This window comes from Ictalurus furcatus, chromosome 5 (assembly GCF_023375685.1).
Source record: "Ictalurus furcatus strain D&B chromosome 5, Billie_1.0, whole genome shotgun sequence".
Taxonomy (NCBI): domain Eukaryota; kingdom Metazoa; phylum Chordata; class Actinopteri; order Siluriformes; family Ictaluridae; genus Ictalurus; species Ictalurus furcatus.
This window is the reverse complement of record NC_071259.1, coordinates 30,611,888-30,628,125: the sequence shown is the minus strand read 5'-3', so window position 1 is coordinate 30,628,125 and position 16,238 is coordinate 30,611,888. Positions and strand designations below refer to the sequence as shown.

Genomic DNA, 16,238 nt, shown 5'->3' with positions numbered 1-16,238 from the left:
GTTTGTGTACAAACAATAAGAGAGACAGACAGACAACAACTTTATTTCAAATTGAACACAGACGAAACTTCTCCCTTGCAGGCCCAACTCATTTCCAGCAAATCCAGAGGTATAGAAGTCCCCAGTTCTCACGGTAGAAACCTCAGCACTATATGTCCTCCATGCTCAAATATACCAGATTCTCAACAGCACTCTAGGGATAACTAGATACCAAACCCAAAAGTTCCCATCCTTGGTCCTGGAGTACCCCCAATCCTGCACACTCATGTCTTCTCTAAAACTCCCAACACCCGATTTAGTTAACGAGCCAATTAGAAGCCTTGGAGTTGAGGGTGTCGGTTTAGGGAAAACTGCTAATATTGGGCAGGACAGGGGAAATCAGACAGGGTTGTGAACCCAAGTTATACCAGTCAGTCATTCAAGTGGTTCCAAGGTCTTTTGAAGCTTTAGTAGGCCATGCATCCTCTTTCACCTGGAGAAAAGAGAAAACAAAAATGGTAATTGGCTGTTAAGACTACACTATACTAACAAATTTGTGGTTTTTAAGAACAATTCCACCTACCTTACCAGTTTCCCTGTCTGAAGCTATCTTAACCAACTTGTCAGTTGGAGCAATTTCATGAGCCACAGGCATTCAGAGTAAGGAAACTAGTAAACTGTACATTTTTTTTAAAAACAACAACAAAAAAAAATGATACACCAATCCACAGGTGAACACATACTAAAAAAGGTCAAATGACCAGTCAACAAAAGCACCACTTCAATGACAAGAAAAGGAAGTCAAGTAACAACAAAACTTAAATAACCAATGCAGACAACAGTCTCATGGGTTCAAAATCTCACTTCATCCTTCAACTTCACCATAAAGCACTAAAACTTCTTTAAAATGTCATTATACAGCACATTTTGCACAAGATTTGTCTAATCATTTTCCGCTAACAAATTGCTAACACTTTGTCCGCAAACTTTTGTAGCATTTATTTCTAGCAAATGTATTTCCAAAAAGGCCCGAGTCAACTACAGATGCCTGTAAACACCATGCCAAATATTCATCCACTGAACTAAAATTAAGACACCACAAATGTGACTTACACCCATTTCCCTTGCTGTTAAAAGCATATGGAAATTTATACACCAACTATATACAGAAACAAATACAGCGCAGTTACACAAGCACACCATAGCAGTAAATTACCAACAAAATGTCAGACATCCTCCACAAAGCAGGGGGGGAGGAAGAAGAAGGAGGGAGAAGAGAAAAAAAAAAAGCCCCCACTTCCTTCACTCCCTTTTATAAATCCTTTGCACCTGCAAACGTTTAAGACCAGATTACTGTCTAATGAGGGGTGTGTTCAGTTTAATGAGTCTGATTTGGATCGCATGACGTCAGGGTTATGCGTCCGTCCGTCCGTCCGTCCGTAACCTGCCTCCAAGCACCCTGTCTTCGGAGGACATTAAGTACTTTGGCAGGAGGAGAAAGAAAAGAAAAAAAAAAGAAATGCTCTTCCATCATACACTTCCAGAAAAAAGAGCAAGACTACAATAATGAATCATATATATATATATCAAAATCCAGAAATTGATATATATGGAAAATATTAATTATTACTCTAGTGATACTCTAAGATTTGTAGTATGTCATACATCCCACTAGTTAACTACTACAACCTTCAGGATGTTAAACTCTTGATTGATTAATTAATTAATTAATTGTATTACTCAACTCCCATTGTATGACTTTGATGTGACATTGCACTTGTAGTAAATCATACATCCAGTGTACTGTATCCATACTTCATCCAGATATCCTGCAAGGTAAACTCTTTCATAAGTGGAATTTGACATAGTTGTCCACGTCAAGCACTTTTTAGACGGTCCCTTAGTGACGGCATTGCAATACAACGCCAGAGATCCTGAAAGATTAGCTTTAACATGAAAGACTTTTTAAAATACATTCTAGTCGGTTCTCTAGCCACTCCAGATTGAGGATATAGGCTTTTTTTTTTTATCATTCTTTGGTACGTTTATTTCATGAGAAACCGTAAAGAGCAGCTCGACCATGCAGCGGATGTCCAGTATCAACAGAGACACGCCCATCATGCGCGAGCGCCACGTGCAGCGTGTAATGGTGTTATGGTGAAAGTACAGTGTCAGCATCAGGGCACAGCCCATCAGGTTTACTTCCTGGTCCCGCCAGAAACGCTGAGGTCTGTCAAATTCACTGCAGAAGAGCTTCTGAGGAACATAAAAATAATAATAATCAATCAATAAATAAATAAATAAACAGGAAGCAGAAATCCATGAGATTATGGAGGCGAGTCTGGATTGTCTCTCTGGTAAGACTTTTCCCCTCATTTCCTTCTCATTTCCTCCCACTTTCCTTCTGTTTGCCCCAGGGTCTCGGGTTCGATCATGAACTCTGCCTGTTTTACTCATGTCAGTTTGGGTTTTCTCTGGGTTCGCCGGTTTCCTCCCACCTCCCGAATTGGGATTGGGTACACTAAATTGCCCCTAAGAGTGAATGTGTGTCTGCATGGTGCTTTTGTGATTGTAGCGACCAAAATCTTTTTTTTTTCCTTCCAAATTTGCGATATAACGTGCAGAGTTTTGTTCGTTCGTTTGTTTTTGCGGAAAACTGCTTTTATTGAAATTGCAAAATCGCGAAATTGCAATTTGCACGGTCTTTCTCAGTGATGTTTGTTGGTAAACAAGAACTTTTAGCTGTCCTCATGTTCGACGCACGTGAATGGAAGACGGCTTTGGCTGAACGCGTGTCATGACGCCGTGACGGAATCTGCGGAAAATCTGCAGATCGCAAAAGCGAAATCCTGGAGGGCCTGCCTGTGACATCCAGGGTGTATAGGCTTCGGAGCTACCGCAAACTTTTCTACATTTTTATATATTGTTTTAGAACTGAAATGGACTGAGTTTGGATTATATTGTGTCACGAATCCACAAAAAAATAGCCCATAATATTGAAATGGGGAGGGGAATTGATATAGGTTGCATGCAAATAAAAACAAAAGTAAAAGTTGTAATTGAAGACGTGTTCACACGCTTTGCTGTGAAACACTTTGCTAAATTAGTTATTTTGGAAAGAGCCGTGTTTATTTGCTAACAAAGAATTGCATATTAATTAGCATAGTCGCTGTGTTTACGGTTCTGAGGTGATTGCCCTGTTTTGCCCCCCTAGCTTTTAATTTGGACAGTTTTACTTTAGGCCACAGGTTCTAAATTCATTTGGCGAGCCGAATTAGGACTTTTACTTGGGCGGTCGGTACTCTAGCACGAACGACAACACGTCTACAGTTTTCAAGGACTTGTGCACTATTTGTGTTACTCACTTGGTATTTCAAGTGCGTAACTTGAAATACCAAACCAACATTCCCTTGTGTTTTCTTGCAGATGTGCAGACGTTGCACAAGGAGGTCATGAGGAACGGTGTGCTGAAGTCCACCCAGGAAAGCTCCCTTTTAGGTGGTCAGTCAATCAAAGATGTGATTTTAAACAAATGCTACATTCCCCTTTCGGTCAGCATAGACAAGACGTACGGCGTGTGTGAGACCTTGGACTTGAAAGGTGTGATTTCGCAGGAGTTTGGAGCAGGCACTGAGGGTGGTAAGTTGCTCCTGTGTGGAGGACCAGGGATGGGCAAGACCACGGCAGTGGAACAGCTCATTTGGGACTGGGCCTCTGGGATCCATCTTCAGCGCTACAAGTTTGTCCTGCGATTGTGTCCGAGCGTGCTGCGTGGACCTGAGCAGAGTCTGCGGAGCATGCTTCTCAGCACACACATTCATATCAATGCTGAGCATCTTGAGATAATCTTGAAGACGCCACACACAGTACTTATAGTGTTGGACGACGTCCAGAACCTTCTATCTAATTCCCCAAAATCCGGTAAGCTGGTGTGTGACCCACATCAGCCAGCAAGGGGCACTGTGTTGGTGCACAGTTTACTAGAGGGGTCTTTGCTGCCCGGTGTGTCCTTACTGCTCACTTCCAGAGACGCTGTCAAGCTGGAATCTGTGCGTTTTGCTCGCCTCATGGGTTTCTCCAGCTCCCAGAGGAAAGCATATTTCCGACGCTTCTTCGGCAACAAAGACAAAGGAGAGCAGATTCTCCTTCGTTGCGAGCAAGCTGTCGGAGTCAAGGAGGTTTGTGCTTGTCCTGGATTTTGCTGGACAATGTCCTGTGTGTGCAAAGAGCGACTGGAGCATCAAAATTGTCTCCCGGAGACACTGAGTGAGCTCTACTGCACGATCACACACACACTACTGCAGGAGCATAAGGTGAGCGTGGAGACGGCGAAGGAGCTGATTTATGGTTTGGGGAAACTCTCGGAGCAGTGCACATCTGTCACCTGCACACACTCTGACATCATTAAATGTGGCCTTCAACCCTTCCTGGGCTCCCAGATCCTGTCTGCTCTCCTACACGTCAACGCTGATGATGCCACTTCCCCTGCTGCTACATTCTCCTTCGTGTCTCCGACATTCAAAGACTTCTTAACGGCGGCCTCCTTTTACCTTGACTACGATGATGGCAGGATCCTAGAAAGTCCCATGGAAATACACAACTACCATTATTTTCTTGCTGGGCTTTCAGACCCTATGCAGAGGAAGCTTCTGGAAACCTCCATAGGCCTCTTCAGCAGTGGCCGTCTCTCCGAGTTCCACCGCTGGCTCATGAGTACGGTTGCAGAGGTGCTGCCGGGCATGGGCGACATAAATCACTGGCATGTTTTGCGTATCCTCTACCACACGTTCAGCCCCACGCTGGTCAGAGAGAGCGTGGGGTCGTGCAAGTGGAGGATGATCGGCTACGGAGGCATGCAAGAAGCAGACTGTGCAGCGCTGGCGTTTGTAGCACGTTCCTTAGGAGAACTGCAGCTACTGAACCTGTGCAGGAGCTCACTGACAGAGGAGAAGGCGGAGAAGCTCATGACTGCCTTCCGCTTGGCCAAAACCATCAAGTAAGTAAGGGGAAGAGAGACAGTGGGGGGAATGGAGGGTAGACAAGTCCAGTGTTGAAATGTTTTCTTGATTCATTTGGACTTATTGGCAGTTGTACTTGGACTTGCCTCGCGCTCGGCTATTGGTCTCGCTAAATTTAATGAGCAGAAATAATGTTTGTGTGGCCTTTTTGGGGGGGTTTTTTTGTACAGAGTTTGAAAGAATTAATTCCTTCTTCTAGAAAACTGAGGCTTGGTCTTGATGGTTTTTGGTCTTGATCTTGACCCATCTTGCTTTCATTTGAACCCAATCCTGACTTGACCTCGACTACCTTAAGACTCAGTCTCTAGTCTAGTAGCCTTGACAATGGCAGTCTTGACCATAGCCCTATTATTGAAGACTATGTAGAGGCATACAGTTGCCTCTACACATACACATACAGGCATACAGTTGAGCCAATGGATCATTTTGATTGCAACCGTAATCGCTGAAAGATTTGTCCACATGAGTCTATTGTATTTCAATTCAGGATGCAGTTATTAAACAATTTCTCCATCTTGATGAATAACATAACGTCTAGGTCCTGCTGTGAGCTGTCAGTATGTTTAGTCATATTAAGGGTTTGACAGTTCGTGCAGTTAGAATGGTGCAACAACGAGCCAATAAGAAACTATACAATGTGTTCCTTTGTATGGATGACGACACTTTCAGTTACTACTTCCCTTCCCCACTGACAGTGTTGTGCCACTGATCAGTAACTGCAACTCACTGCTAGAAGTAAAGTGCGCCCTAACCTTCACTTCTCACGAATAGATTGTTTTTCCTCCATCCCTAGGCCTGACTGTTAAACCTGAGATTGCACTTAATATTTATAGACCAAGATTATGATATTTTAAGCAGTGGGCTGATCTTTGACACTGGTTTCTGCCTGTCTACTGCCAGGCTCTGGGTTACTGATCGGAAGGTCGGGGGTTCAAACCCCAGCGCAGCCAAGCTGCCACTGTTGGGCCCTTGAGCAATGCTCTTAACCCTCTCTGCTCCAGGGGGCGCTGTATCATGGCTGACCCTGCGCTCTGACCCCAACTTCCTGGTATGCTGGGGTATGCGAAGAAAATAATTTCGCTGTGCTGTAATGTATATGTGACCAATAAAGACTCATTATCATTATCTCTTTTTCTACAAATGTCAAAAGAGTCGTAGCGATTGGCGCTGCCAGCAAGCAGTTCCTGACTGCACAGCTGGTAAAATGATTACACCCTTGTGTACTCTCATTAAACCTTCAATAACTTTATTAAGCGTTTGACCTTTCAGCTTGGATCAAAGTACAGTGAGTGTGGGTGCGATCAGACATTTCGCTCGGGCGCTGAAGGACGGACGAGCCACCGAAGTCAACCTGACGCACTGCAGACTGGGAGACGAAGCAGTAAAGATCCTGTGTTCTTCCATCACACACTCCAACCTGCACACACTCAAGTATGATCCTCACAAGAGCACACGGAAAAAGAATCCCTTCTTGTTATCATGTATGTCACTGTGTGTGTACGTGTGTGTGTGTGTGTGTGTGTGTAGCTTGTGGGACTGCTGCCTGACGCCGGCCTTTAGTGAGACACTCGCTGAGATGATGACTAGTTCTAAGCTGTGTGTGTTGGAACTGGGAGCTAACAACCTGACCGATGAGGGACTCTTTCGGCTCATCGGTGCACTCGGGACGTCCACGTGCACGCTGCAGAATCTTGGGTTCTCTCTCTTATTTATTTATTTATTTATTTATTTATTTACCTTCACAAACACAAATAAGCTGTCATTTTTATTTACAATTTGCTGTCGTTGTTTTTTTTCTTTGTTGAGTCACGTACATTAAGTCAGGGTGTCTGTCCCTGTGTGTGTGTGTGTGTGTGTGTGCATTCTACAGTTTGGATCTCTGTCCTTTGACTGGATCGTGCTTAGCTGCGTTGTCGTCGGCCCTGACATCTTCTCTCTCTGAGCTGACGAATCTGGTCCTGAGAAGGAACAGCCTGGCTGGTGACACCCTGGAACATCTCTCAGAAGCGCTACAAAGTGGCCGCTGCAAACTCAATACACTGAGGTAGCACACACACACATACACACTCATACACACACACGCGCGCTATACATGTACACCAAGGTATATATATATATATATATATATATATATATATATATATATATATATATATATATATATATATATATATATATATATATATATATATATCCCTAATTTCTCCATCTGGGGATTAATAAAGTATTATCTTATCTTATTTAAATACTGCAGCAAAAGGTCTTGTGATAATTGCACCTGGTGTTTAAAAAAAAGAAAGTTTTTTTAGAAAAGTCAAAGGAGCTTGCTAGAGTTTTCAGGGAGGACATTATTAAACAACAATCTAATAGAAAAAAGCTACCGCCATAGCAGAGATTGGTTTAAAGTTCAGTAATCATCCACAAACAGGGAAGGTAATAAGAGAGAGAAGCCAGCAGTCAACTGAAAAGAGTTGCAGGACAACCTGAAAGCAGAAATATTCCCTTTAACCTTGCTGTGGGGTAAGGAGACTGTTTAACAAAAGCAGTGGTGAAAATAATGAATCTAATAAATGATAAAGATCTATAAATACTGGTTAGCAATAAATCAATCAATCAATCAATCAGTCAATCCTTGTGATTCGTCTGCTGTCTCGAGTTTAAAGCTGCTATAATCTCTGTGAACACAAGATGTCGCTGTGCACTCAGACAAGAAAAATACCCTCTTTACAGGGCTGCATATGAGCTTCACTAGAAATGAGAACACTAGAGAGAGTGTGTGTTTGTTTGTGTGTGTGTGTGTGTGTGTGTTTCTTCTGCAGTTTATATGATTGTGAGCTGACCGGTTCCTGCTGCCCTTCCCTAGCAGCCGCACTTCAATCAGAACACTGCTGTCTGACCGAGCTGGACCTGTCTGTCAACGACCTCGACGAATCAAACGTGCTCCTCATCTGCCATGCCCTGAAATCCCCCAAGTGTTCACTGGAGAAGTTACGGTGTGTGTGTGTGCGTGTGTGTGTGTGTTCATGTACATATGTGTGTGGATGCGTTTATAGTATACGTGTGGGTGTGAAAGTTTCGTTGCCACTAGGTGGCAGCACAGGGTGTCCGCATGTGTGTGTGTGTGTGTGTTTGTGTGTGTGTGTGTGTGTGTGTGTGTGTAATATGCGTGTATGCTTTTGTCCATGCGTGTTTGCGTATGTGTGTGAGAGCTCACTATCCAGCAGGACATTTAATATATATTGATTGCAGTATTTGGTTAATCCTTTATCTGTGTACGGGTGTGTGTGTGTGTGTGTGTGTCAGTATGAATGCGTGTGAGCTGACCGAGTCGGTGTTCAGCGCACTGGGCAGTGTGTTGGTGTGCGAAGCTTCCAGGTTGAAGGAACTTGCCATCGGAGTAAACAAAGTAGGGGACGTTGCAGCCAAACACATCTTGAGGGCCCTGAAACACCCTCACTGCCAGCTACAGCATCTTGAGTAAATCAAACTTATCTACACGTACACACACACACACACACACACACACACACACACACACACTTTAGCAATGATGGGCAGTTTTTTTCTGTGTCTCACACCATGACTAGTGCCAACTGTTGTTCCGCTGTGCTTGTCTTGGCAGTCTTGAGATGGTGGATCTGACGGACGCCTGTGTCGACGAGCTGTGCCAAGCCGTCATGGCTTGTAGCTCCTTAACGAGCCTGATCGTGAAGAACAACAACCTCACTGACATTTCCGTTCCCCGATTGGTCGAGCTCGTTCGAGACCGTCCAGTCTTGGAACTGAAGTAAGCAAAAGTCTCAACCAGGCACAGAGCAAACAAACAAACAAACAAACACACAACCCGTGTTACATGGCTGCAGCTCGGCGCTGTCTCATTACGTTTGTGTCTCCTTCTTTTCAGTGTGCAGTATAATGACTTCAGCGAGGACGTTTTCGAGCTGATGGACGTCTACGAAACGATACGATATTAACGCAGCACGAGCTTTCACGCAGCCAGTACGAGTTATAAAATGAGTAAAGCGTTCGATTAACGCCTCATTTACTGCGAATTCCGCAATAACGCACTCCGCGCGGTTTCATGTGTCCGCTGGAGCAGAGGCAAGTTTATTGATTTTGGCATAAACGCAAGTCAGGGCTGTTTGTATGATGTGAAAAAATAAGTGGGTTTACAAACTAAACACAGTATTTTCCGTGTGTTATGTTGAATTGTACATCATTGCATCATTTATTCACATAACAGTTACTTATTAACTACCAAAGTGAGTTAGTATATTAGCGGGCTATAATGTCTTTTTATTATTCTTTTTTTTTTTTTTTTTTTAGCGATCCTATGCTGCCTACATTACCTTGTCTTTCTGTGCTTTATAAAATATAACCATTAAAATTATTGGTACCCCTAATGATCGTTCAAATCAATTTTGTCTCTTTTTTTTTTTCTCCTAACCGAATGCCATGATCATCCTGAAGACGTTTACATAGCCTGCCAAAAGCCAGACTTGCGTTAGCACGCCTAGGCGTGCACTTTACATCATCATCGATATTCGCTTTTACGGATACGAGGTAGCAGAACTCGTCTACGGAAAACAGTGGACAGAAATTGTAACGCTACGGCATACAAAAACATTTCAGATATATATATATATATATAGATAACCATCCGTCCATCTTCTATACCGCGTTATCCTTTTCAGGGTCACGGGGAAACCTGGAGCCTATCCCAGGGAGCATCAGGCACAAGGCGGGGTACACACTGGACAGGGTGCCAATCACACACACATTCATACACTACGGACACTTTGGACACACCAATCAGCCTGCCATGCATGTCTTTGGACTAGGGGAGGAAACCGGAGTACCCGGAGGAAACCCCCACAGCACGGGGAGAACATGCAAACTCCGCACACACAGGGCCACGGTGGGAATCGAACCCCCGACCCTGGAGGTGTGAGGTGAACGTGCCACCATGCACCCACATATGAGTGTGATGATATGGTGCCCACATAATAATAATGATAATAATGAGTCTTTATTGATCAGGTATACATTACAGCTCACACACTTGGTGCACTAACTCTCTCTCACAAACATGTTCACTCACACACATTCATCTGCCCGTTCACTCCGTCGCTCACTCTGGGAGCACTATTTATCAAAGTTTTTCAGTACTTAGAGAAAGAAAAAAAAAAAAGATATCAAAACAAATCATATGAAAGAGACAAAGGGTCAGGGGAGGAAAAGTCCCTTTTTATGATAAATCTGAATTAGTCTTTAGCAGAGATGACGTCGTTGTCTTGAGTCTCGGACGCCTGAACGAGAACGTTGGTGCAAATGATGGTTTTCACAGACTCGGTGTGACCTGGAATAGACACACGAGTTTATATTAAATGTGAGGTGGGTCTGGGGAAACCTGTCGGATGACGTCCGGCAAACATCCGGAAAAAAAACCCAAAAAGATATATTCACACACACAGAGAGAGAGAGAGAGAGAGAGAGTATATGATGTGAAGGTTTTCCCCAGGTTGCCACACAAACTTGAGAAAACATTCAGCTCTAATGCTACACATTAACTGATGGAGCAATAAATAATATCAAGTGTTAAACTAATTCAATCAGGCATACTTCTGATTGGCTGAAAATTATGCCTGCATCCATATATGGTATTTGTGAAGTCCCTAATATAAATCGACGAATGCATAATACTTACTGGTGTTTGGCACGGTCTGGACACGTATAACAGCATCCTGACCAATTCTGATGGATGACACACAGAGAGTAGTTGATTACATTATTTGTAAACCACTTAATATTACCGATCAATTAAAGACATACAGCACGTCAAGGCTATGAGTGAAATCGGTGCAGCTACACCTCAATATCCTGTCAGCTTTCACCCTGCTTTAATAAGATCTCTCTCACCGGTTCTCTTCTCCTTCCAGAAGTTTCTTGTAGGTGGCGATCTCAACGTCCAGGCCCAGTTTGATGTTCATCAGTGCCTGGTACTCACGAACCTGCCTGGTCATGTCCTGCTTGGCTTTCTTCAGTGCCTCCGCCAGTTGTTTAAGTTGTTGCTTAGCATCAAGCACCGCCTCCTCGCCATGTCGCTCCGCCTCCACAATCCGTCCATCCACGCTCTTACACTGCAAAACAAACAAACAAACAAACAAACAAATAAATGCATGAATGAATTGAACAATAGCCTACACAAACCTCTCTCTCTCTCTTTGTCTCTCTTCCTCTCTCTATTTATTTTCAGGAACTATAAGCTTTCCTGAACCGGCATATGTATTTCAACCAGAAATAAACAGCATTTAAAAAATCTGATTACCCCCTAGATGTGAAAATGGAGATTGTTCATGCTAACACTGGTGCACATATGATCGCTGACTCATTCACTCACTTCTGCTAGCCAAATGACTTTCTTTAGGAAGCCATTTCAAATGTGAACTTTGCAGGTAAGTGACGCTACCATCACCGTGCTTCACTGTAGGGATGTTGTTCAGTGAGTGACGAAACAAATTCACTCTGAGAAGAGAATACGTTCATACCTATACCTTGTAGTATATACCTACATAACGTACACACCAACCACTGGATATTATACTTTATGACGAATGAGCTAAAAACACGCGGCTAAACGGGTAGTTCTGCAGTTGCTGGAGTTTCCTGCTTGTTCGATGCCGTGGTGTTTACTATAATTAATGTGTGAGGTGTGTGTGTACTGGGTGGCTCCTTGGTGGTTGTTACCTTCTCTTTAGCAGCCATTATGTCTGCCTGCAGCTTTGTGATCAGTCTCTTTATCTTGGCGATTTCATGCTTAGTGCTCTTTATATCTGAGCTGTTCTGCTCAGCCTGTGATGATACCAGCTCAAACTGACAAGGGAAACGCATGACAGGTTACAAAACTAACACACACACACATATGTATACACAAATGTAGGCCTGAGTGTCGGCTTGTTAAGCTTGGCACTTGGTGTTTTCATACACGGGTAAAGATGTACCCTTGAGGGGACCACTCCAGTGACAGATATAAGTGTAAATATAGAGGCAGGGGGTCGTCACCTTGTTCTTGTACCAGGCCTCGGCTTCCTTCCGGCTGCGTGCCGAGACCTCCTCAAACTGACTCTTCACCTCCTTCACTACCTGCTTCATGTCCAACTCCCTGCTGTTATCCATCTCAACCACCACTGAGGTGTCCTTCAGCTGCTCCTTCAGCTCCCGCACTTCCTGTTCACAAAGAGAGGCGTGTAACCAGAGAGCGATACACGGAGAATGAGAGAACAGATGATGTGCTACTGAAAACTAATAGAAGAGCGTGCACGTACCTCTGCATACAAGGCCTTGAGGAAGTCCAATTCTTGTTGAACTCCAGACAGCATCTCCTCTAGATTAATTCTGCCCAAGTAGTCAGAATCAACATCCTGTCAGAACAGGAAATGCAAAGAAAAAAGGATTAATCAGTACAGTAAATACGTTTTTGTCATCTGTGCCATGATGAAACGGTGTGTAGATTTGAATGCGTGTCTTACCTTCTTCAAGCACACAAAATCATTTTCTGCTGTGTATCTCTTGTTAATCTCTTCTTCATACCTGCATCGAAGGAAAGTGGTGTGTGTGTGTGTTTGTGTGTGTGTTTAAGTATATTCTTTTTGATTCTACAATCCACACTAGAGATCTTTTAAAATCCCAAATGACCACCTTTTGACCACCGGTTATTATTTTTTTGTTTGTACATGCCCGTGAAATTGTACTATACTGTATATTTCATGCTCATGCGATTGTCTTGTAGATTAAACAGCAGTTTATACCATGAACAAATGAGTGAAAGCTGGAAACGTGGCGCTTAGCGCCACGCGAGCGACCTGCTGAGTCCAGGGTTAACGAACGTTGCCTTTTATTTTCAGAACCTCCGCTCACACCTACATTTTTCCCAGTCTTGATGCACACCTCTAATCCCCAGTTCTCTGTAACACCACAGATTATTCGCCTAATCTATGAACAAAGAGATGAAACAGGTTACGCTAGAATCCTGTAGAAATGGGCGTTAAAGAGTAAAAATGTCTGGCATGTCATTTTCATGCTTGAAGTGTATTTGAGCTTCAGTTTCTGCTCCTAAAATAGTACCAGCTTGTCTGTTTGGAATCATGCTGTGTGACATAATCACATTAAACCAGCTCTCAAATCCTCTTAATTAGAGATCGACCGATATTGATTTTTATAACCGATACCGATACCGATATTTGTATGTTTATGTGCCCGATAACCGATATTTATTTAATGTTTTACTTCTGTTTTTAACACAATGCTAACGGCACCACTGAACTGAACAAACCGTTTTATTTATAAACAACTTTGTCAATTTTTTTAAAATAAAAGCTTCGATGAGGTAAACAGATCACGGGACTTCATCACGTTAAATAAAGCTTATTAATTAAAGCAAAGCAAGTATACTTTACCTGTGCACACCGTCGTTGACTCGTCTCCCCTCGGATACAGCGCTGCAATGGCGGTCCTGCGCGCAATTCTCAAAACGCTCACACGGTGGCGCCATTTATAGGTGGATCCGATATTACAGAACCGATATCCGATTATGGAAAAACGCTTAAATATCGGGAAAAATATCTGTAAAACCGAATATCGGTCGATCGCTATTCTTAATTGTTTAACCATGTCTATTATGATTAGGTTAAGTTGTTTTGTTTTTGTTTTTTTTAAAGTTGTTCCTCATTTGTACAGCAAAATGATTGACGGGTATTTTTTCAGCAGTATCACTCAGGTCGTCGAACAGTGATGGAATCCCCTCCGAAACTATTGGAATCCAAGAGGCAAACCAGTCATCAGCAGGAAGAATCGGAAAGACAGATTGGAATTTGCAAAAAAATAAAGACACGAGCCACTAAAGTTCTGGAACCAAGGTGAACTACGAAAGTGATGGAGAGGCCAAAGGGTGGAAAAAGAAAGGATCGGCTCATGATCCAAAACATGCAAGCTTATCAGTCGAGCATGGTGGAGGTAGTGTCATGGCATGGGCTTGCATGGCTGCTTCTAGAACAGGATCACTAATTTTTTTTGATGATGGAACTCATCAGTAAAGTTTACAGGAACATCTTGTCTGCCAATTTACAGAGAAATGCATCCAGATTAATCGGGAGGAACTTTATCATGCAGCAAGACAATGATCAAAAACTCAACAAAGGACTTCATCAGTGGGAAAAGTGGAAGGTTTCTGAAAGGCCAAGTCCCTCACCAGACCTTAAGCTAATTGAGCAGCATTTCACTTCCTGAAGAAGAGACCAAGAAACAAACAACAACTCAAAGAAGTCTAGAAAAGCATCACAAAAGAAAAAACCAACAAATTGGAGGTCAATGAGTCGCCGGCTTGATGCAGTTATTGCAAGCAAGGGATATGCAACCAAATATTAAATGTTACTTACTTTCATTTACAAGATTTGTCTGTTCCTATACTTTTGCTCGGCTAAAAATCGGGTTTTGATTTGATACAGAAAGTGCTACATTTTATGTTGTTTAACACATCTAGATGTAAATACCAGGAAATACAAGCTCTCATCTCTCATCTCATCTCCACCTCTTGATCTCAAACCCAACTCTCTCGGGTGTGCAGCACAAACAATAAACTGGCCTTGCCGTTCCAATAGTTTCGGAGCGGACTGTCTGCTGGTCATCTGTAAAACTGAATGTACGAATGATCCTAGTGTTCCAAAAAGAGAAAAACGGGTGGGGCCATTTCATTTTTTTCAATTTGCATATTCGTAAACTCCTTCCGTTTAGAATAAATGCCCGAGCGCTTTAGTTGCCTGATGAGCTTTTTATATAACTGTCACGTTGAGCGTTTTCTGTAAAGTTTACCAGTAAGTCTGTGTTCGAATTTGAGAATGAACTTAATCATAAGAAAGTACACCCTCAGCCCTGCATTATGCTACAGCTCATATGTTTTTTGAATGCTCCGTAAAGTGTCTCACTTGCATTTGTTGTCCTCCACCAGCGACTCAACACTGTGGAGCTCAGCGTTCAGGTACGCCTCGTTATTCTGCAAGGTGCTGAGCTCAGACTGTAACGTACTGATGTACATGTTGAACGTGTACTCCATGTTGGATTCGGTCGGAGGGCCGCTCTGTAACAGCTGCAGCTTCGTCTCCAGCACCTTATTCTGCTGCTCCAGATGACGCACCTGAGATAGATCGCACACAAATATAAAAGAAACAGACGGCTTACAGCGAACGCACTTTTCTGTCTGCCATGATTGAAGGCTGGACACTCTTTATAAACAAACGGAAAGCCCAAATATTGCTGGTGATCTGTCTTTCAGAAAACGAACGCATTCTTGCGTGGATGTGTATTAGTTGTATGTCTATGATGAAGCCCTACGCTATAAGGTTAAACCCCAATAGTGTCATTATAGTGCTACTGTAGTGTAAGCCTTCTCGTTCGATATCATGACTATCCGCGACTCTCCGGAGCTAAGGTGTCTCACCTTATCGATGAAGGAAGCAAAGCGGTCATTGAGGGTCTTGATCTGCTCCTTTTCCTGCACTTTGATAGCATGAATGTTTGGATCCAGGTTAAGCTTCACGGGCTCCAGGAGGCTCCTGTCTGTCACGACAGCAGTGAGGGATGACCCCAGAGCAGGCTGATTCCCAAACCCAAAGTAAGAGTTCCCCAGGTGGGGTATGGTCCTTTTAAAACCATCGTGCGAGCCAAGAGAGCGGCTGCTGAAGTTTCGCGTGGTGCTTATATGCTTCCGGCTGCTCATGGCTGCTGAGAGATGGAGACAGTGAGGAGGCTGGTGTAGAACTTGTTTAATCGTGGACGGTCGGGTTATAAGGCTGCAGTTGGAGGTGTGGTAAGTGGGTGTGTGTGGGTCTGCAGGTGTGAAGTAAAAAAAAAAAGGCATGTACATTCTTCAAAACCAGTTCGGCCACACATCAAAAATTCAATGCCTTCATCTGTGTAAAGACACACACGCTAGTATCATAACACGGTAACGTGCTCTTTTACCTTCATGCCTTCTGAGTCGTGTTGAATGGTGATGTCATCACTGTGTGTTAGTGTTTTTGTCAAGTCAAAGAGCTTACAATGATTTCTCACACTCGTCATGTCAAGGTCAATCTAGCTGACACATTTTGGACATTCTCAACAACTACAAAAAAATGTTTTATTTATTTATTTATTTATTTTATCTATCTATCTATCTATATTTATGTCTATAGAGAGAGAGAGAGT

At 43.1% G+C, this 16,238-nt stretch overlaps 2 protein-coding genes across 2 annotated transcripts; one reads left to right on the top strand and one right to left on the bottom strand.

Annotated features, from left to right (window-relative positions):
* Positions 1-2,246: 2,246 nt before the first annotated feature.
* On the top strand, positions 2,247-9,747 carry si:ch73-233m11.2 (NACHT, LRR and PYD domains-containing protein 3). Its single transcript, XM_053625747.1, has 9 exons — positions 2,247-2,336; positions 3,406-4,975; positions 6,267-6,428; positions 6,525-6,692; positions 6,868-7,041; positions 7,817-7,990; positions 8,301-8,474; positions 8,620-8,784; positions 8,902-9,747. The coding sequence occupies exons 1-9, from the start codon at positions 2,309-2,311 to the stop codon at positions 8,969-8,971; spliced, it is 2,685 nt and encodes an 894-aa protein (XP_053481722.1). The 5' UTR covers positions 2,247-2,308; the 3' UTR covers positions 8,972-9,747.
* Positions 9,748-9,955: 208 nt separating this feature from the next.
* si:dkey-222n6.2 (keratin, type II cytoskeletal 8) lies at positions 9,956-15,978 on the bottom strand. The gene is made up of 9 exons (XM_053625750.1): positions 15,490-15,978; positions 14,978-15,186; positions 12,527-12,587; positions 12,323-12,418; positions 12,060-12,224; positions 11,745-11,870; positions 10,917-11,137; positions 10,705-10,751; positions 9,956-10,356 (listed from the first exon to the last, which is right to left on the bottom strand). Exons 1-9 carry the CDS (start codon positions 15,913-15,915, stop codon positions 10,262-10,264), a joined length of 1,446 nt encoding a protein of 481 aa, XP_053481725.1. The 5' UTR covers positions 15,916-15,978; the 3' UTR covers positions 9,956-10,261.
* Between the last annotated feature and the right edge of the window lie 260 nt (positions 15,979-16,238).

Bases quoted from the DNA above. Each gene is read 5' to 3' on its own strand.
- si:ch73-233m11.2 (XM_053625747.1), top strand. From the start codon at position 2,309: ATGGAGGCGAGTCTGGATTGTCTCTCTG. The intron at 8,475-8,619 runs GTAAATCAAACT...TTGTCTTGGCAG, and splicing joins TGCCAGCTACAGCATCTTGA to TCTTGAGATGGTGGATCTGA. The intron at 8,785-8,901 runs GTAAGCAAAAGT...CCTTCTTTTCAG, and splicing joins CGTCCAGTCTTGGAACTGAA to TGTGCAGTATAATGACTTCA.
- si:dkey-222n6.2 (XM_053625750.1), bottom strand. From the start codon at position 15,915: ATGTACATGCCTTTTTTTTTTTACTTCACACCTGCAGACCCACACACA. The intron at 12,419-12,526 runs GTAAGACACGCA...CTGTTCTGACAG, and splicing joins ATTTTGTGTGCTTGAAGAAG to GATGTTGATTCTGACTACTT. The intron at 11,138-11,744 runs GTAACAACCACC...TTTGTTTTGCAG, and splicing joins TAATGGCTGCTAAAGAGAAG to TGTAAGAGCGTGGATGGACG.